General features: G+C 38.1%; 2 protein-coding genes across 2 annotated transcripts in view; one reads left to right on the top strand and one right to left on the bottom strand.

Annotated features, from left to right (window-relative positions):
• Positions 1-19,624, bottom strand: part of trappc12 (trafficking protein particle complex subunit 12) — a 46,017-nt gene extending 26,393 nt beyond the window's left edge. Inside the window, exons 1-3 of the mRNA XM_007257301.4 lie at positions 19,541-19,624; positions 16,051-17,346; positions 14,626-14,742 (exon numbers count right to left, since the gene is read on the bottom strand). Coding sequence (XP_007257363.3) covers positions 14,626-14,742; positions 16,051-17,337 — 1,404 coding nt within the window. The 5' untranslated portion in view covers positions 17,338-17,346; positions 19,541-19,624. The remainder of the gene's footprint in view (positions 1-14,625; positions 14,743-16,050; positions 17,347-19,540) is intronic.
• A 92-nt stretch (positions 19,625-19,716) lies between these two features.
• The window catches only part of eipr1 (EARP complex and GARP complex interacting protein 1), a 62,033-nt gene continuing 59,270 nt past the window's right edge, over positions 19,717-22,479 (top strand). Inside the window, exons 1-2 of the mRNA XM_007257305.3 lie at positions 19,717-19,934; positions 21,148-21,231. Coding sequence (XP_007257367.3) covers positions 19,893-19,934; positions 21,148-21,231 — 126 coding nt within the window. The 5' untranslated portion in view covers positions 19,717-19,892. The remainder of the gene's footprint in view (positions 19,935-21,147; positions 21,232-22,479) is intronic.

Below are 22,479 nucleotides of genomic sequence, written 5' to 3' on the forward strand. Positions count from 1 at the left end.
AGGAAGCTGTCTGAAAGGGATGTTCGGGTGCTAACCCGAATTGTATCCAAAAAACATAAAACCACAGCTGCTCAAATCACTCAATGCGCACCTCAACTCTCCTGTTTCCACCAGAACTGTCCATCAGGACAATAAATTATTGTGGTCTAAAACCAGGTGTTTCAGTTTCATTGTCCAACCCCTGTATATATATATTTTTTAAAGTCTATTATTCAGCAACTATTATGATAGATTCAGTAACTACCATACATGATATAGTAAAATATAATAAATAAATTTTAAAAAAGTGCTCTGGTGATCCGGTATAATGCTGCTTTTAGTCCAGTGGAGGACTGGACAGGGAAAAACGATAGGATTTCGGCTCTTGCTTTTGCACTGCGACACCAGAGGGCAGTAAGATGGACAACAGTTAAAAACGTTTTAAAAAATAAACACACTTTTAAACTAATAAAAGGTCATATGATACTTTACAAAATGTGTAATGCCCTGCTAAGTGCAGTTCTGCCACTGACTTAGTCTTAGATTCTCTGTAAATGTGAAATCCACCGGAGATCCTATTTAAACATAGTTAATTACACACAGAGGTGGGTAGACCAGGTTCCAGAAAATAAAATCCACCCCGGGGTTTTGTTGGCTGAGCCACAGCAGAGAAACCCTGGGGTGTATTTTTTACTTTAACTAGTAACTAGTAACTAGTGTAACTAGTGTAAAGAGAACAGTTCCATGTGCAGCATACATATACAACTCATACATATACATATACAAGAGAGATCTATTGTATTTCACAAAGAACAAGAAAAAGTGGATTTTAGCCTTTTTATGCAGTACCTAACTGATCCAGTATATACTTTAATGTACATTTACAATAGAAGATGCAATATACTACTACATTATAACAGATTCAGTGCCTAATATCAAACAAACATGTGATTTGTAAATATAATGTGGTTTAAGGGCTAGGACATAAAGTATGAGCCCCCCTACAGGCTTTTAGAGTTTAAAAGGTTAAGCCTGTAAAAGCTTTTTATGCTCCCAGATGTTTTTCATGCTTTAGGGAACCAAAAGTGGTATTACTCAAAGAACATTTTGTATCACCTCTTTTTTTTTTTTAACACATAGATGCATCCATCAGCTTTTCACATTCACATTTTATACTGGTCAAAACATATTCCCACTTATTGATAATTTGTAAATCAAGAAACCACTAAACCAAACAACAGAAGAAACTAAATGAACAAATGAAACTCATTCAGAATTCCACACAGAAAAAATAGAATTCCAAACATCCCATCAGGAAGATTCCTGATACAAGTATTTTTAGATAATTAAATTCAGTGTAAAGCAGAAACAGTACTAGTATATTTTACATACACTCTCTCTCTTTCTCTCTCTCTCTCTCTGTTTTGTCTAAACCCTGTCTCTGCCTATTTCTCTCACTTCCTTGAATTTCTTTCTCTTTCGTTCATCTTGCCACCCGTTTCTGTCTCTTCTCTCTCCCTCTTTTTTTCTCTGTCCCTCATGTCCACTTCCTCTGTTTCTTTCTCTCTCTCTCTCGGATTTCTCTCTTATCCCCTCTCTTCCTCGTCGCCCGTCTCTCTCTCGTCCCTTTTCTCTCTCTCTCTCAGATTTTTCTCTCTTATCACCTCATATCACATCTCTCTTTCGTCCCCCGTCTCTCTCTCTTATCCCCATCTCTTTCTTTCTCTCTCTCTCATCCCTGTCTCTCTCTCTCTCAGATTTTTTCTCTTATCCCCTATCTCGCTCTCTCTGTTTTTTCTCTCATCCCATCTCTCTCTCGCTATCTCTCTCTCATCCCCATCTTTCTCTCTCTTTCTTCCCCCGTCTCTCCTTCTCTCTCTCCCTCTCTCTCTCTCTCTCTTCCCCGTCTCTTCCTTTCTCTCTCGCCCCCAGTCTCTTTCTCTCTCATCCCCAGTCTTTCTCTCTCGTCCCCATCTCTCTCTTTCTCTCTCATCCCCCGTCTCCCCTTCTGTCTCTCTCTCAGATTTCTCTTTTATCCCCTCTCTTCCTCGTCGCCCGTCTCTCTCTCGTCCCTGTCTCTCTCTCTCAGATTTTTCTCTATCATCACATCTCTCTCTCTTTCTTTCGTCCCTATCTCTCTCATCCGTGTCTCTTTCTCTCTCTCTCGCTATCTATCCCTAATCCCCAAGTCTCTCACTCTTCCGTCCCCCGTTTCTCTCACTCTCTCGCCCCCAGTCTCTTTCTCTCTCATCCCCCGTCTCCCCTTCTCTCTTTCTCTCGTCATTTTGTCTTTTTCTCTCTCTCTTTCTCTCTCATCCCCCATCTCCCCTTCTCTCTTTCTATCGTCCTTCTCTCTCTCTCTCTCTCTCTCTCTCTCTCTCTCTCTCTCTGATGGGGATGAATGGCAGGTGCTGTGGGTTTAGTGGTGCTGTAATTGAAACACTCTTCATGTGTGTTCTCTGTTCTCTCCGGCTCCTCTGCTCTGACCGTGCTGGATTAGTCGTATTATTATGGGCTCTTCACAGGAGGGGGTTTTGGATTGCCTGTGCAGCTCATGCAGAGCACCTGACCACTCACAGGGTCCTAAAGCCACACCTACACTCACCCAGGAGTGGTCAATACTGCTGCAATGGAATATTTCCATGCTTCAGGACTTATTATGCCAATAATTATTATACCAAAAGCTTTTGCTAGGTGACTGCAATACAGTTGCAATTGTATGGTGTTTTATTAAGCTGTTGCTATAAAGTGGTTGCTATGGTGCTGATATGCAGATGCCACAGCATTGCAAGATGGTTGCAATGGTTTTGCTAGGTGGTTACAATAATACCCGACGATCGTCAGATGGTTGCTTTAGTATTGCTAAGTGGTTGCTACATGCTGTGGTATCTTTGGCGGCTTCTATGATATCACGTTGGCAAGTGGTTGCTGTGGTACCCTCTGTGGTTGGCTGGGTGTGACTTGTCCATTTGTATTAGTGAGACATAAAAGGGTTGTTTAAAAATCCATCCTATGAATTTGTTTAGAGTTTCCCAATATATTGTGATATATTGAAACTTAGTTCTTGCCAATACACAGTTAACAAATTACACTTTAAGCAATATTTATTTTATGCATATTATTTGTCACAATAACTGATTGATCAGGATTTGTTAACATAGTCATATTTTCCAGTTTTAGTTAAAAAACATCGACTCGTTAATAATAACACTTCATATCACCCAGCCTTACAGTAGCCTCACTCACGGATGTCCGTCAGTCATTTGTTATGAAAAAAGGAAACATACAAGCTTATGACAATCAAAAAAGCAGCAGGTGGACACAGATCAATAACTGCACTGTGAAGCTGACCACAACATATCCTGACCACTTACATGCCTCTCAATTTTCATCAGCACAGACATCTATACAACACATATAAATAACAGAGCACAGTGACCTCAGCACAGCCTTCGACTGATATTTCAATTTAGGGTGAAAAGAGCCTGCATGTCAGACCATAACTGCAGCAGTCTAGTCACTTACTGGGAATGAATGAATCAAAAGTGCAGTAATATCCATTTCACATTCACTATTCGACTAATTTATGAAGGCTATTTGGAAAGCTGCCGGTTTGGGTCTGTACTACAGGGTCATTCAGTCAATTTGCCTCCAACTAGGCCATATTTTCCTTTAGGATGCTTACATACAGTTATGCTGGGCGATATGGGACAAATCATATATCACGATATATATTTTTTTATATCACGATAACGATGTATATCATGATATATATATATCACATTTAAGTATGTTTTCAGTTATTCTTCAAAAAATATGACAAAATAATATAATTGCTTACTTTTTTCCAACTTTATTTCAAAACGACATTAAACCAAACCTTCTAGTGCAGCACTATACATGTATCAAATGAAAACAGATGAGGTAGATGCAGTAGCTATTTTTTTCAAAAGAACAATGCGCCTCCATTGTTCAGCTCTCATGAGTTTAATAACGTAAAGCATGTCGCAAACCGGCGTGTCCGCGCGTGTCCGTCAAATAACGTAAAGCAGCATCATGTCGCAAAACCACATTATGAAGCTTTTTTTGCGAAGATTACTTTATTATCACTTAAATAAACCGAGTTTATGCAAAGTGACCACGCCATTACATGTCATCGTAGCCTACTTTATATATTTGCATGAATAATTGATTAAATTACTGTAGAAACGATAGGAACGATAGAAGGTAAGCAGCACGACAGACACTTTTCTATCGTCCCCACGATATTTATCGTCATATCGCACAGCACTACATACAGTTACTAAAAAATTAATTGATTGATTAAAAAAAAAAAAATCTAAACAAAACATCAGTAATGTTAATGTCTTTTATTAAGCTCATTAAATAAACATCTGCCACGCAGGCTAAAAAAAGTAAATATGATATTTACAACACTGCAGGGCTATTTCAAAGCATTTGGGGGCCCCAAGCAAAATTAGTGTATTTTATCCAGTGTCAATTAGTGCTGGGCGATTAAGGCGTAAAAAATAATCTTCGTTTTTTTTTTTGTTTTTTTTTTTTTACAAAAAAAATCTGATTTCCAATTATAATCGTTTTTTTCCCACTACTAAAAATTAAACAAAAAATGGTTTAAAACTAGGTTTACCTGTAAAAAAAATTAAATATGGTAAAAATATGGAGCTTAGTCCTTGGTCATGTTTTTTCTTTGTAACTTATCTAAATCTTGATCCAATTCATGATTGCTGATGTTTCATATTTTGCCGGCTGCATGAATGATGAACCTGGCTGGCTGGCTACTGTCAGCAACTAGTGGGAGGGGCTCTGTTGTTGGGGATTCTGATAACAGCATTAATGTACTTTTCTGCATTTAACATCACAAAATTTTAAGGGAAACTCGCATAGTTTTTTGTTGCATTCAATTCATAACCAGTTGTTGTCTAGGGGCCCCAGGCCAGCTGGGGACCCAAGGCATTTGCTTGGTTTGCCTTGTTGCAGCGGCCCTGCAACACTGACGATGAATTGGGGACGATTCCTCCCTTTGTTCATCAATATTCAGTTTATGGTTTTAGCTTGTTATCTTGTTACATCAGCCAATGTCCCTATGTCTCTTCTGCTCATGGTTATGGACTGCTATGGGCTCACATTCTCCTGTATCAAAACCACAAAGCTCCCTTCACCATGCTTCACAGTTAGGGGATGAGTTTTAAATGTTGGTCTGCAGTGTTCCTTTTTCTTCAATCGTAATAGGATTGCCCGTTGTGCTCTCTGAGTGAATTTGAATAATAGAATTTGAATCTGTTCTTAAAGAAGAACAGATTTTTTAGTAGCCTGACTGGCAAATATTTATAGGGTAAACACAGAAAAACACTTCGTTTTTAAGCCTGCTCTCTGTATGTGTTTTCAGTGTGCTCAATAAAAGACATACAGTACATTTTGTGCTGTCAGTTTTTATTTTTGTAATTTTGATAATGATCAGACTAACAAAAAGCATCTGACCTTTTTCCAACCATCCCTACAGCACTCTAAAACTTTCTTTTAGCTGCCCTAAAATTAAAATGAAAGGATCCTGTGCATTTTTTCTCCTTATAACAGATTTTGAATTCTAAAATTTCTACCCAAAACTGGTTTTATTGCACACTATCTTCATACAACCATCCCAAAAGAGATTTTTCTAACCATGTTTGTTGTTTTTATCGACCAGGGTAATGTCAGCATACCACCAAGAAGGATGAACCACATCCAACAGGATTAACTGTGGTCGCAAGAGGAAGCTGTCTGAAAGGGATGTTCAGGTGCTAACTTGGATTGTATCCAAAAAATATCTGATCAAATCACAGCAGAATTCAATGTGCACTTCAACTCTCCATTGTGCTCTAAAACCAGGTGTTTTAGTTTCATTGTCCAAACCCTGTACTTCTGTAATGAAAATAAAAATATATGGTTCGTAGTCATGTTAATTGTTTCTCAAAACAATACTAAAATCGTTCCTCAAACTGCCAAACAGCAAACCTTTTTCAGCACCACACAGAACCAAGCTGGACCATTTCACTGACTGGACCGCACATCCACGAACAGGTCAACCCTTCTTAGAAAACGCCATGTAGCCTACAGCATCTGTGTCACCAGACTAGCATCAATCTGCCAACTCAGCCTCAATCACAGCAGACATGACTTTGCAATTACTGAGAGCATTTCATATCACACTTCTGAACCCACACATCACCATCGCTCTGCTTCAGAGATTCAAGTGCAGCCAGACTGCACCCCCAAACACACACAGGCTGGAGGACGTGAGTGGGCTTTCTGCAGTGCAGGCTATTAGGAGCAAGTTGTGGGGAAAATACAAACCAGGCTATTTTGCAAATGAGTTTCAGCTCCAGATCAAAACGGGTGATTCCACTAAATAGAGCTGAAGATCAAAAGTTCAGCAGTTTCCCTCAGCGAGCGGGAACTCAAAAACAGACCGACGTTCAGAGCTGCCATCCTCCAGAGAGAGAGAGAGAGAGAGAGAGAGAGAGAGAGCTGCCTGCAGACAAAGAGACTACCATTCTTTTAACATTCTGTTACACACAACTCCCCCACCACCACCACCACTGCTGCTGCCACATAGCAGCATATTAAACTGAGTTTAACACCAGTGATCTTAATGACAGTGAGTGTCTGGCTGAATTTTGATGCACTCTTCTAAATAAAGGAGCAAAATCCTCGTGCTTTTTGGAGCAACGCCATCAGAACACCCACTCATCTTCAGTTCTCTGAAGAACACTTTCAGTGGACATCCATTTAAAACAACAAATAAACTCAAATAAAAGACTTTTAGTAATAATATGATGATAATAAGATACAATAGAAGATGGATAAAGATAAACTAAGAAAAAGAATAAGCAAGGATAGTGCTATGTGCCACTTTGCCTTGACACGTCCCATTTAATTTAATAGAAAGAGAGCTGATGCATGCATGCATTTTTGTTTGTTTGGGTTTTGTGCCATATCAGCAACATGTTGGCTATTTTATGGCATCGACAATGTTCATGACTTGAGCATCACAGACTTAAATCAGTGTCTTCATATGAAAGACTGGTGGAATATTTTTAAACAGTTCTTTTTATATTTGTAACCCTATAAAAGTTATTTCTGGTGGTTAAAAATGCAGGGCAGTCTACTAAGACATGTTTAATAGTTTGAGGAGTATCACAGAATTGGCAGGCTGGAGCCTGTTTGCCACCCAGGAGGCGGTGGTGGGTAAGAGCGCATGCATGCATGCATGTGATGCAGTATAGCTTTTGTTGTGTCTAGAGTAGATTCACCATACAGTAAAAAGTTCAGAAGACTTTTATCAAATTATCAAATTGATGCCAACTATCCATAATTTCATATCCCCCCAAAACTCTTGTCTAAATGATTCAGATGTTCACTTGCAACTTTAGAGCCTGTACACGAGCAGAACGACTTTCTGCAGGATCTCAAGCCATTATGCAGAGTGTGTTACTAATGGTTTTCTTAGTGACTGTGCTCCCAGCTCCCTTGAGATCATTAACATGCACCTCCCATGTATTTCTGGGCTTACACCTCACTTTTCAGCAGGGGACGAAATAATTATCGTCCCCACTGCACCAATAAGATAAACGGAAAGCTAGAGGGAAGGAAAGAAAGGGGTCTCTAAACTCAGTTTGGAAACTTTAAGTAAGACTTTACAAAGGCAAGATCTTCTAATGATAGACAGAAGATCAGGAGAAGTGCATCAGAATGTGTATAAAGGACTGATAGGTGGTTATTGTTAGGCTGGTGTGATGCTGTTGGTTTATAAAGAGGCGTTTCTGCACAGAGAGCAATTCCGGGGACGGAGGAGGGACATCTGTTTTGGGGGAACCCATTTCTCTCCAACAACACTGCCTCATTCTCCCTTATCATCCTGATCTCCTCTTCCTCTCTACAGCGCTGTGCTGAGGGAATTTACACTCACAATAGTGACAATGACAGGAGCACTATCACAGGCCTAAACACACACACACACACACACACACACACAGCCAGGCACTGCAACGTGAGTCACCCACAGAAGCCGTTCTGCAGCGAGTCTGAGCTGAGACTCTGCCACCGGGGACTCCACCAGCTCAGCTCACAGAGAGCCCACAACATCCACAGGGCACAGAAACAACAAACGGCCTGACGCAAAGAGTCGAACTCACTTACACTTACCAGCTGATCACACGCGCCAGGACAGACAGATATCTCACATCAGAGAGCTCTGGAGCATGCGGCCCAGATCGGATTCACCCACAGTCTAAACTACTTCTGCAATATCTGACTAAATAAATAAATAAACAAACAAACAAACTCTCTGAGCGTCTGTGTAAGTGTGTCACTGGTGGTGGAGAGACTAGGATATTATAAAGCTACAGTAGTGGTGAGAGAGGAAGAGAGTAAGACAGAGAGACAGAAAGATAGGGATGATAAAGAAAAGTCTGCATGCGTAAGAACTTTCGTTATTGCAAAAATACCCTGAAATATCGTGCTATTATTTTTAGGACCATTTGGGTCATTAGTGTACAACTTTTTACAACTGTTTATAGCAAAAGAAAAATTCATACTGTTTTCACTTTCCATTAAATATCTACTAGACAGAGATTATATCTGTCCAGTCTAATTTATTTTACTTCAGTCCTATCATTTATTAGTATCATTGATTACTGATTTATTTTACAGTCTGGTGAAAATCTCAATAAAGCAATAATATCGCAAAACAAAATGTAATATTCATTTGGATGCAGTAGTGTATTCTTGAAATTACTATTTTTTTTTTAACTCAATGGTTTGTTATATCGCCAAGAATCTTATTATCGCAAAAAATACACTGAAATATTGTGACATCATTTTAGGGCCATATCGCCCACCCCTATTACCTAGTATATGTTCTTTAAATGTGTCATTAGTTTGACTGAAACAATAAAAAAGGTACATATTGGGGGAAACCCAATATTCACAACTCCTCTGAGAAGTTTCCAAACATACTGTTCATTAGGGCATGTCAATTAATCGAAAAATAATAAAAATATATTCAGAGAGATTTCTTTCCTTTAATTGTGTTAATCATTTTCTTACTGTGTGCCTGCATGTACTGTTCTTTTAAAAACACACTTGTGTGTGTGTGTGTGTGTGTGTGTGTGTGTGTGTGCAGTCACATGATTTGTTCCCGTCCAGTCCATAACTATGTTTGAAAGTCTAGGCTGCAGGTAGGATCGTCTTTCTAATGATGCCTCGTGATGACACTTAAATGAAAAAACAGTTTTTTTTTTCTTCACAAAAATAAATTAGAAATAGTTTTAAAACATTTTAAAATGAACCCCAGCTCCATACTCTTCATTTTTGCCCAGTTTTTGTGATGCAGTTTCTCTGCATGCCCCCCCCTGCATTGAACGTGAACTGTGGGCAACCGAGGGCCATGAGGGATGCATCAGATGCGTCCTTCAATTAAAACACTTCTTCATTTTAGTATAGACTTTAATGACATAGCAGTAATGCAGCCTACACTTTGAAACACAATTTACAACATGGAAGCAAACACTGAGCCAACTGTGTACATCTGAGTAAAAGCTTGTATGTGCCACAGTAAAATGCAGTATCTTAAAAAAAAAAAAAAAAAAAAAACTCTTTATTCATTATCTAGGTAAGGTGTTTAATTAATAGTGATGTTGATTTAAGGTAATTATGCCATGCACTAATGTTTATACAGGTAGAAAGTCTAGAGCAAAAGTAGATCAAAGTTACTTTTAAGTTTTAAGTTACTGCTGCCTCCACGTAAAAGTTTTGCCCAAACTCCCTTTATTGGAAGAATCGCTCCATCTTTGGAACTTGTTCTGTATAAGTGATCATCTTTAGCTGATACAAACTCAGAATAGGGTCTGTATTTCCAGCTAGAAAACGTGCATCTCTCTCCCTCCAGTGTTTGTCGCACAGACCAGACATTACTTCCATCATTCAAGAAAAGATGGAAATTGTGCAAGTTTGATTTTTTTAACTCCTTTAAGGATGCATCAGCTGCAGAGCTATAGACCAAGCAATCAGTACAGGATCAATGCATTGATTTGTACTCTGAGGTTAGTAACCAGATTAACAAGATGTGTGTATCAGCACCAGGCTTAATTCTATAGCATAAAATAAAGTTGCAGTTTTGATGAGGCTCACTCTTTTTACAGCATCCCGAGACTTCCTCTCCCAGTATTAGTGTGCCCCAATAATGTTCTATCACAGAACTGGTACACTATAATATACATATATAGATTTAGAATTCATATAGTTAAGAGACAGATGGAAATAGAATTAAACAGGGCTAAAGTACGGGGCGTGTGCAGGTAAAACTAATACCTTTAAGCCCTTTGATGTCTCTCATTGCAGGCAAACTGTCTTCCAGGAAACAAGCAAACTGGTTTAAGACTGACTTTATCAAAGAAAACACGCAATTCAAAGAAGATCAAGCACCACATGAATAATTTCACCAGCAGCTATTAAAAAGTTTAAACTGTTTGTTTTTGATATTTGTATATTCCGGCATCACATTAACCTTTTTTTTTTTATCTTTGAAAAAAGAAAATAGCCTAGAACAGCTAAGTTGTCCCACTTTATTTGAACTGACCCTCTACAGCATTGCATAATTTATAACCCAAGAGCAAAATAAGAAACAAAATAATCGCCCACTCTTTCATTTGCTCCTGGGTCTGATTTGCTGACTTAACGCACACTGAAAGAAGAGCTTGATCCTCTGCAGAGCTTAAAGCAACATTATTTAGCATTTGCGTCTCAATTTGACGATCCATTTGACAACTTTTAATAGGGTAAATAGCCTCACACCTGTAGGGGGAGCTGAGGAGCTAAAAATAAAAATTATTGGATAAAAAAAAAAATAGTTTAACACTTTAACGGCCAGGCATTTTTTTTGTAAATTTTCTGCACACCTATATCTTTAGGATTTCTATTTAAGCTTTATATAAAAAGGTTTCATGTTTGATAAGAAACGTTACTGAAAATCCTTATTGTAACTGTTACTGAAAATATTCAAAATATTGTATATTAGTAAATATGCAACTGTAAAAATGTAATGAATGAAAATCATATAATTTGTAGATTTCACATCCTCCAAACCTTTTTTTTGTTACGGTTGTCTAGTTATTATTCAGGTTTCAAGTCATTCCTCTTGCTGATCTGAAATTACTAAATTAAGTAAAAAGAGAGTGGACAGGCAGTTTCTCACATTGTCCTGTAGAAGTCTCTTCAAAGTCCTTAAATTTTTCAGAATATAACTAATATATTTTCCTGCAGAAAAAAGGTTTTTTTATCACCTACACCTGTGGCCTGTATACGGGCCAAGGCCTGTTAAGAGGTTAAAGAGTATAATTTAGAGAAAAAAAATCTAATGAACATGATTTATCATTTATTCCTGTGGCATGCATGTTTGATTTAAGCTTGTTTTGTCTAGCTAAAAAAAAACGATAAAAATGTATGTAGACCAGTTATTTAAACCAACAGACCAAAGATTAATTGATAAATTGATCATTAAGTTCAACATCTTGAACATCAGCTTGGTCATGGCAAGGCAACCTGAACTATCAGATTTTGAATGATGTGTAATAGTGGGTGCCAGATGAATAAGAAACATTCAATTTCTGAAGTTTGGCATGTATTCAACATTCCTCAATATACTGTGTCACATAATTGCCAGGAAAACATCATAAGGAATTAACACCTTATATGTGCTAATGAATGTGACCAGCAGCTTCTGGCTTGAACTGTCCGTGCAAACAGATAAGTGACTCTGGCAGAAATCACATGCATATTTAATGCAGAAGGCCCCACATAAATATCCCACAGATCAGAGAAGTGTTCTTTAGCTTTCATGGAACATGTCAAAAGTCACAGAACACAATGTGACACTAGTTCCTGTCCTGTGATTTACATGGCCTTGCCATCATCACGCTGGCCAGTGTTCAACCTTACTTACAAGATAACAGCTCGGGGCATCAAACTGTTACTTTGTGCCGCTATTATCAGGAGATCTCAGGTTCGAACCCCGATCATGCAGCTTGCCATCAGCTGCCGGAGCTCTGAGAGAGGTGGGTAGATAGCGCTTTTTCCCCTTATCACTCAAAAGAGTAATGTCGATCAGCACAAGGCGTCTGTGAGCTGATGTATCAGGACCGAGTCGCTGCGCTTTCCTCCGAGTGAGCTGTGATGCTACTTGGTAATGCTGCATCAGCAACAGTTTAAAAAAAGAGGCGGTGGCTGACTTCACTTCACGGGTCGGAGGAGGCATGTGCTAGTCTTCACTCTCCTTGTGTTGAGGCAACACTAGTGATGGGGGATATACAGCTGAGTAGCAGTTAAATGGGTGGCATAGATGGCCTAGCTAAATTGATAGAAAATGGGGGAAAATTTTTCAAAAAAATAAAAAAATAAAGATAAAAGCTCAGATAACTTATGTACTTGTGAGTCTTCCTAAGTTATGTTCTGAGGCAATACTTTCTGATCAATTTACAGTCTGCTCATGCTATCCCATGACTTTGTCATGTCTGTTTTTATTTACAAAGATCCAATTTTAATAGTCCAGTTGCATTGACTGTTAGAAGAAGCCTTTCAATTCTTGTTGTTAACTAAAAATATAAAAACACACATGTCTTGGCTGATTGATGGGCTCTCAGGCAAGTGATAAATCATGGTAATTAAATTTTGCACCAAACTTTAATGAGCTTTAAAGTGGATGGGTGGCACAAAGCAAGGAGTTTTTTTAAGGAGGCCCAACTCCTTTAAGAAACGACTTTTTTTTTTTTTTTTTTTTTAGGAGACAGCTTAAAAAAGGCAGTGGTGCGCTAGTCCTGAACTGGCTCCTGGTATAGGGAGCGCTGTTTCTGGGCTGTAGCAGTTTCAGTTGGGCTGCAGTAAACGTCTGGCCTGCAACGTCCTGAGCTGAGGCTATAAAATGGAGGATAGGCAGGATTAGCCTGTACTGCCCCACTGGGCATGCTGCGGGGAGCCAGGCACATCAGCAGAACGGCTTGCTCTTATCTGCCTTAGTCCAAGTCTTACACACACACACACACACACACTTTAAACATATATACACAGTGGGCCTACAGGGTGTATCTACATCCTCAATGCTTAAAAATAGGCTGCACACACACAGACACATAGACAGACTGTATATCCTTGTCCATCATTGAAGGGCATGGGCACAGCGGGTAAAGCTGAGCATTTCGGGCCTGCCTGTGTGTGTCTGACATTTCTGCTCTAAGGCGGCTCAGTGATGCAGTGAGCTAAAGCCCCTCAGGCTACAGCTGGGACTACATCCTAGCCCCGCCTGACGCTGACGAATATACACACACACACACACACACACACGCACAAAAACACAAATGCACACAACTCTGCAGCAACAAAGCAGCGTTTCTCCTGGTAACACATGCAACACTACACTGTCACTGCATCCTCCACTGCAGTTCTAGCACATCTTCTTTGTCTAAACCCCTGCAGATACAGATCTGGTCATTGAGTGTGTTTACATGCACACAAATATCAGTTTGTAATTGGATTACTGCAGTTATGTGATTATTCGAGTAGTCATGTAAACAACATATTCTGATTTCTTAGATCTGAGCAAGAACGAGATGTTAGATTTCATAATCTGACTCCATGTATTCTCTCAAACCTTTAACTTCTGCTCAGCCATTTTATAGAGCACAATTAAGTCGCTATATCGTATTAAAGAATGTGTTGAACTAAACCCAACCTTATTGTTCCTTCTCTACCAATTAGTAGAAATATTTTAGGCTAGTAAAATCCTTAGTGTGTCTTTCAGTAGGTCGCCTTTTCAGTTCTTATCAGCAAATTACTGTTTTTAGTTTAATTTTCAAAGGAAAAAAAAAAATCAGCATATCAGTTTATAATGAATGGAATGATGGAAACAATTATTTTTTAGTACTTTTTTTCTAGTTTCAGTGTCATACCAACGTTTTCATATAGATATATGATGTATATTTTGGTTTATGTGGTGCAGTGGATAACACCACCACCTGCTTATGAGCCATCACAGCATGTGGGAGACTGGGGTTCAATTCCCAGTCTGGGTGACTGTGATACACCAATAAGAGTCCTTGGGCAAGACTCCTAACACTAAGCTAATGCCATAAATATTTTAAAAACTGCGGAACACAGAACACAAAAAACGTAGAAAAAATAAAGAAAAATATAAAAATTCCATGCATTTTTACTCTTCATGAGGAAACTCAGGGTTCACCAGCACTTGCGAGATAGAGATAAAACACGTTTGAAGTTACCCTGAAACTGAAGGATTGAAATAAATCTACAAGCTGAGAAATGTATATATTTCAGCTTGATGGGTGTTTGGGTTTTACATGATGTTTACGTAACATCTTATTAAATTTATTGGCTGGTTGTAAAATTTGATTACTGACCTGCTTAGTTTCTTATTATATGTTTATGTAAACATGTTAAACAGATTATTAGATAAAAAGGCACATTTAAACACACTCCTTGGAAGGATGAGGTTTGGGGATTTAAAACTGGAAGCACCATGTCATACTCTACAGGAAGAGGAGGAGGAGGAGGAGGAGGAGGAGGAAAATGATGACTCACAATTAGCTGCTTTAGTCCCAGGAAGTTCTGCTCCACTGAGTTAGCTGTGAGAACCTGCCGCTTCATCGCTGCCTGGTCTCCAAGGAAACGCAACATCAGGTCCTTCACTGCATCGCCCTGCCAGATATAGAGATAGAGACTCAGTCTGCTGCTTTCTCTCATGGCTCTCACTGTGGTTTTAATTAATTATTTCATTCCATATGTAGAATAACAGTGATAGCACCAAAGGCATACATTGTAGCATAACTGTTTCATCAGGATATTGAACAGAAAAAAAACAAAAACTGCTAAAGTCTGCTTTGCAAATAGAATTTAAATGGCAACTTAAGCTGAAATGAAATTAATAAAAATGCATGTTAGCTGAGCACTGTACTAAAATCCCAATCCTAATTGTATAGGAAAATATTAGAATCACTTTTATCAATGTATCATGGTAATTAGCCTAAATCAGGGGTTATATGTGTTACTGTTGACATAATTGAATAATGAGAGTTTAGTAAAAAGAACAGACACACTGTAAACATTCCTAAGAAAATCTGGTGTAACCAGTCAAGATCTGCAATTTGGGCTAGTTCTAAAATTGGCCTTACAATCTCTTCAGCTTCATAGCAGCACTATATGCAGTAAGACTATCCAGTATAAATAATAATATCTAAAAAAAAAAAAGTGCTAAAACGGTTGAGCTGAGATATGTGGCTTCTGAAGTATTTGCTGTGGTACTGTAAACAAAGTGATGCTGTTGGTGCTCATGGCAAGGCGTTGTGAATTACCACATTGTTGGAGTTGGACTGAGGGCTGATAGAGTTAAAATGGTAAAAATGGAGAGACTCTTTTTGTGCAACAATATAATAATAAAAAGGCAATATTGTAATATTACAATCGCTTTTACTACTATCATTTGTATAAACGTATGACTTTTTTTTTTTTACTGATCCATCACAATGTTAAGCAACATTACTAGGTAGATGTTCTTTACTTTTCACCCATCACATCCCTGTAGGCCTGTCACAATAATTGCAATATCGATTTATCATACAATAAATGAACATGACCTCAATAATTTTTCATAATCGTGATATCGTCTATTGTGTTTATTTGTGTGTTTGTTCACAGTGAACAGTATTTTAGTATTTCAGCCAGTCATGCTTCAATAACTGTGACTCCATACACACAGTGTGGACTAAAGTAGGTGAAGAGATAAGTATATAATTTAATTTTAGCTGTCTAAAACTGTATAAAAAGTGTTTAATTGCTTTTTTATTCTATTCTTTTATCATAATGTCAGGGGCATTTAATAGTCTTATAATTACGAAAATATCGTGTACTGCAATAATTTCTGGGATGATACATCGTCCACAAAAAATTCTTATCGCCACAGGCCTACATCCCTGTCAATGCAATTCTGCCCAGCAACAGCCCACTGACCTGCAAATTGTCAAACTTGAGTCCAGGCATGGACAAGCGGTCTCTCTCAACGTAAACAGGGTTGACCTGCTGAGTAGCCACAGAGATGAGCACTCTCCTTGTCTCCTCGGAGGGCACCCAGGCATCGTAGCGCCTGTCTACCTCACTCATACTCAGAGCACTGGCGAACGGGTCATCGCTGCCGGAGAAGACCGCTTGGAGCTTAGTCATGGTTGCTGCAGGTTCCGCCGGGCCGACTACAGGCTTTGGGGCGCTGTCCTGTGGAGCAGTGCTGAAGTAAGCAGTAGGAGTCCCTCCATCCTGATGCCCAGTAGACGGAACAGTGCTTGAGCCAGAGGAAAGCTGACGCTCAGGGGGGGCAGCAGAGGTAGCCTTGGGTGACTCAGCATTAGGGTTGCTAATGGAGATGATGGAGGAGGACGTGGTGAATGAGTCGAAGAAGTCTGAGGCCGGATTGACCGTGCCGTTATCAGCGAAGAACTTGCTGAGGCTGGGGCTGGGCTGGCATACCAGTGGGGCTAGTTTATTGGGGGTTTCATTGGCGCCACAGCTAAAGCTTGGGGATTTAACCAGGGTGGGCTGAAAGCCATCAGGTACTAGGGTTTTGGGCTGCATGCCTTGGCTAAAAATTGTGCACACGGGAATGGGTTCTTCTTTAGCGGCTTCAGCAGCAGCATCAGCTGCAGCAGCCTCGCCCACTTCAAGCATCATTTCCTGGCCTTCAGGGCTGTCAGAAGTAGGTGTGCCTGCAGTAACATGGCTACTTGTGAGCATTTCCTTTGTGCTGTCATTTTCATTTACTTCTACTTCTGCCTCCCCTTTGTCCACTAAAGCGGCAGCAAAAGAAGAACCCTCGGGTTCCCCTCTAGCTTCAGGTGCTCCCTCTAGAGTTCCAGTCTCCACCTCTTCTTGTTTTGCCTCCTTCTCCTTATCATCTTCAAGCTCTTTGGAGTCCAAAGACTGCTTGTCTTCCGCTTGCTCCAAAAGCGAGTCAATAGGGACGTCATCTTCCTCACTGTTGGGCGAGTCCGAGATCATGACGCTCTCCATCATTTGGTCGTTGAGCTTGTCCATCACGCTCACTGACGCACCGCTGTCGTCCTGAGGGGAAACAAACGCTTCTGCATCCAGGTCAATGCTCTCCTCCTGAAAGAGAGTGTCTGTAGCGTTGGGCTGGCTGCTGATGGTGGCAGCCTCTGAGGGGATATGAGCCTCAGGCTCTTCTGCTCCTATGACTGTGATGTCCAGAGTCAGAGGCCTCTGAGCTGCATCCTCACCGCTATCCATGACTCTCTCCTGCCAGAGAGAGAGAGAGAGATGATTAGGACCATCAACATTTTATTAATATCAGAAAACTAGATCTGTATCTGGGTAGGAGAAGAAATCATCTTATACAATATAACATGGACAAAAGTAAAGGGGTAAATCACAGGGCATCTCAAGATATAACAATATCACGATATGTTGCCCACAATAATGATGGTTTATATCATAGTGTGGTTTAATAATTCTGTACGATACTTCATAGTATCTGTGTTACTTATACTAATAAAAAAAATACTAATAAAATAATACCAAGAATTATGGATTTATTTAAATCAATTTCATAGAATTAGACAAACAATATTCTTCACCACAGATTTACCCTATTCATTTGATTCGTTTGGAGTGCCTAGGATTTAATAAAACTATCAATATTTGATGCCATTTTTTAGATAATGTATCACAAACAAAAACAATGCAATGTATTGCGATACAGATTTTTTTTCACACACCTGCTTATTTACCACATTAGTTTCTTTTAAAATCAAGGGCATTTTTATAGAATACAAACCAAATTAATTTATTTTTGAAAAATAGCCTTCAGAAACATGCATATGCATGAAAAGTGAATTTAAGAGCATTTTTAAGAAACTAAGCAGGAACATGACAACTACCTGTGTAAAACTTACTACAATAAAATGAAATATCAAAACTAAACAAAATAAATGCCACAAAGTAAAGACCACATAATTTGATATTTCACTTCTCTGCATATTTCTGCATTCAGAGTACATTAGTAAGGAACTCTTTCTGTCTCTTTTTCCCCCAATATAAGTTACAAGTTCAAAATCAGAATTTCTTTGTAAAGTGTAACTGCCTGTTTGCTGTAGATATGTCAAAATAAACCTCTTAAATTTTGATATTTACACTCTAATAGATCAATACACATTAACATTATTTCAGTTAATAAAAATGTAAAATAAAGTTAATGTGTATTGCTCTATTAGAGATATTCCTGACATAAGCAAATGTTTATCTACTGAGATTCCCTCTGTTAGCTTCTATTTGATAAGATTTTAAAAAATACATTAAAACAGTAATTTGATTAATTAAACTAATTTGATTAACCTCCCAGCCTTAGCACGGTGCATTTTGTGTTAATGCTCTTTGCTTATACTGCACATGGATGCGTACTGTTATGCTCCTTTGCACACCAATATTAGCAGTACTAAGCTACCTAATTATGTCTATTTACTTTATTATATCTATTTCATCTACATATTGTCTCGGTTACATTGTAAATGAGGGCTGCTGTGATTATATATGTTCTATATGTCACAGTATGTCACACATCTCGGCACCTTATCCCCACTACACACTTTATTATACCGTATCGGTACTGCGCTGTCCTGTCACTGTCTTTAAATTGTCTCCTCCTTTGTATTTATTGTTATTTAGTGTCATTATTTTATAATTTTATGTTGCACTGTCGTCACTCCTGCACTTTATGTTGTCTATTGCTTGTTGTTCTATGTTGCACCATGGTTCCGGAGGAACGTAATTTCATTACACTGTGTACCTGTACTCAGATGTAATGACAATAAAAGCCTCTTGACTTGACTTATATGTCCTAAATGTTGTTTTAGTAGTTTAATATTGTCTATAGTATTGGTAACTTATGTTGTGCTGTTTTTCTAGTTATGTCTTAAAAGATAGCTTAGTGTGTTTTTGGGGGACTAGCTAAGTAACTATGCAGTGTAGCTAACGTTAACTGTCTGTTTACTGTGCAAATGACAGTATAACTCAATTAAATATTGATTACTATACTCTATTAGAGCAATGCACAATAACAACATAGCTAGAGTTAGCTAGTTAGCTAGCTAGCTAAACCCATTCTGTCTGTATGTCAGATGACACCACTTTCTTATTATGTAGTTATTTACCTGGCTAGTGTATTATTAAGACACACAAGCTGTGTAATAATGACTTATTCCCCAATACTGCCCTGTTTCCCTGTTTTCAGAGTAACCTTTAGACATTATAGATATATTTGGGAGTCACACTGAGCTCCCAGCTACGCTAATACACTAATACATGTCGGCTGGTTAACTAGGTGGTGCTACATAGTGGATACAGTACAGTTTTAGTATAATAAGCCCCTCTTTCTGTGTGTTATCGCTGAGATAATGTTAATAAATACGCTAATAAATAAACGCGATATGCTTACCTTCGTTTCCACCTCCGGCTGCTGGATGACAGGGTGACAACACGCGCATGCGCAGCCAGCAGTTGTACGGTGTGGGAGAAGGCTCAGACAGCGTACCGAGCTGATAGTATGTATTCCCGAAGCAGATACGCAACTTCGACGCTACGCTTCAGTTCTAACGGAGGTCGACTACGCAAGTTTTCCCTGCGCGTGATTTCATTTCACTCTCGCGGAAACTGCCAGCCAGAGCAGACTCTTGTCACATATTCATACAACCTGTATTATTATGAATGAAAAAGCCTTTCTGTAGCAATAAATACAGCCTAATATACATATTTTACAGCTTCTGTTCATAAGCCAGAGGTTTGGAGACATGGAGGACGACGCTCCTGTCATTTATGGTCTGGAGTTTCAGGTACAGTATCTGTGTTTACTAACCTAACCTACAGTAGGTTTGCTAGGCTAATTTAGGTCGTTGACTAGTTAACTCTAGCATATGTAGTTAACGTTAGTTAAGCTAACTAGTTAGCTAGCTAGGGTAGTTATTAGGTAGCTATTTATCCTATATACAGTATAAACATAACGTTCAGCCAATGTTTTAGCTAAATATCTTAAACTAGTTTCTTTCTCGTCTCTGTAACCTATGTGTTAATAATAAAAGTGACGTTTTGAGGGTGAATTCATGCTACACCCCAGGTATGGCTTTTTTGTAAGCACTGCCTGTAGGTAGTAATAATGGTTTAAAACATCACTGTCATAACATGACCGTGTGTTGCAGTTCTTGTGACTGTCATTAAGAGATACTGTTTTTTATGGCTACTTAAAAATGACCAGCGGTTTTATCCTACAAACAAGCAGTAGAGCTAACCGAAACCAATCCTTATTTAACATTTTTAAAAAGACAGAAAACAGTTAACATTTTAATATTTTAGCAGCCACAAATTGTATTGACTTATTAGGTAGCTTTATAAACTATTTTGACAACTAAAATTCAGAATAAAAATCCATAAAAGCCAACGACAAGACTGAACAATATTCTATAGCCTTTAACCCATGTGGCCATACAGCATCATGAGTAGAGAATTTAGGCCAAAAAAAGTTGTAAAAAGGTGATGATATATGTAGTCTCTCCCCTTAATTTAACAAATTGTCTATTCCAATTATTATTTTCTTATCAAATGTAAATGGCTTTGCACTTTACTACAGCCAAGTGTTTTTTTTTTTTAATCCAAATTATTCAATACTAGCTCTGGTCAACACCTTCAAAACTATTAACTACAATGTAACAAAATATTATTTGTTCTTGTAATGATTTTTTTATATAACAGTGCAGGCAAGATTCATGTCTAATATGATATATCTTTATTGTGTTAAACAATATGCTTCTTAGAGCATATTATCAATATATAAAGATGGCTGACCAACTAAATATTGTAATACATTGCAATACATTTTAGTAGATATTTTTTAAAATTCAGCATTTCTTGCCTGTACACTACAAAACCATCAGAACATTTTAACACTATGTACATCTCTGTTTTTCAATCCTGTATTAAAATATTTACTGAACTTAAAAAAAGTCTTGCATCTTTGTGCATCTAATATCTCTCTTCCTTCTTGTGTTTCAGGCCCGTGCTTTGACTGCTCAGACTGCTGAAACTGACGCGATAAGGTTCTTAGTAGGCACTCAGTCGCTCAAGTTTGATAATCAGGTAAACATGCAATGATCATATAAGATTCTACATAAGTCAGACTCTTTCTTTATGAATGGAATTTCCTTAAAAATGCTCTGTTTTTAATTTATACTTCATCAGTGAAAAGCTCTGGAATTTCAATACAGCTCTTTAATCACTGTGAGATGCACAAATCAAGTAGCCTTACATTTTTTTACCAATTTTGCTTATGTCTCACCAAAAATTTTGGGGTTAGCTGATATATGAAGATATAATAAATTGTTGTGCTTTAGTAATATCACACAAACTTTGTATCTCCAAAATTTTAACTTTACAGAAGTTGGAAAAAATATTCTTAACTTTCTATAAAAGGCAGTGTAACAATACTTCATTCCAAATAATTTTAGAGGATTTCTATTGGTACATTTATTACTTGTTTGGACATAGTTCAAAGAACAGCTGCCAGATTCACATTATGTCAAAACTTGTAAAAAAAAAAATAATAATAATAATAATTGGGCTGCACAGAATTGTGGGTTCAGTCACTGTGCATGAAGAGTTCTCTCTGTGCATGTTCCCTTCCTTTACCCTACTACTGTTTCCTTCTGCCTCCAAAAAAACACACATTATATAAATGGGTGAATAATAAACTCACCCTGGATGTTTGTGAGTAAGTGAATGGTTGGGTGTGGATGGATTGGGATCTTGTTGAAGGGGTAAAAATTTGTTTAGGATTCAGGCCCACCAATAAATTAAAAATATCAATATTTTCAAATCTATTTTATAGAAGATACTAGAAAAAATGTATTGTAAAACTGTCTTCCATTAAGGTTACCATCTGTGCATAATTTATTTCTGGAGGACACTTAACAGAATACAGTCTTGAGCAAAGCAATTAATGGAGCAGATCCAGGACATCAGATACTGTGTTTTGGCTGTTACAAATAAATACTGATCCTCCAACTTTATACTTTGTTAAGGTTTTTATCGAAATGGAATCATAAATTACCATTACTCTAAAGCATATTGAGATATAACCTTTTTAGTCATTTTATCTAACTCTAATTGAAAGCAGATATAAACATCAAAATTATTTGTATTAATTGCATTACATTATTTAACCCTTTAATGTCATAAAAAAAACGTTAATTTCTATATTTGTTTTGTTGACCCCAGTTAAACAAAAACTTCTTTCAATCAAATGTTTCAGACACATGGTGAAATCATCACCATTAAACCAGAAATACAAAAAAGTTACATAAATCTATATTCATCATCCTCTAAAAC

This window comes from Astyanax mexicanus, chromosome 14, assembly GCF_023375975.1.
Source record: "Astyanax mexicanus isolate ESR-SI-001 chromosome 14, AstMex3_surface, whole genome shotgun sequence".
NCBI classification, from domain to species: Eukaryota; Metazoa; Chordata; class Actinopteri; order Characiformes; family Acestrorhamphidae; genus Astyanax; species Astyanax mexicanus.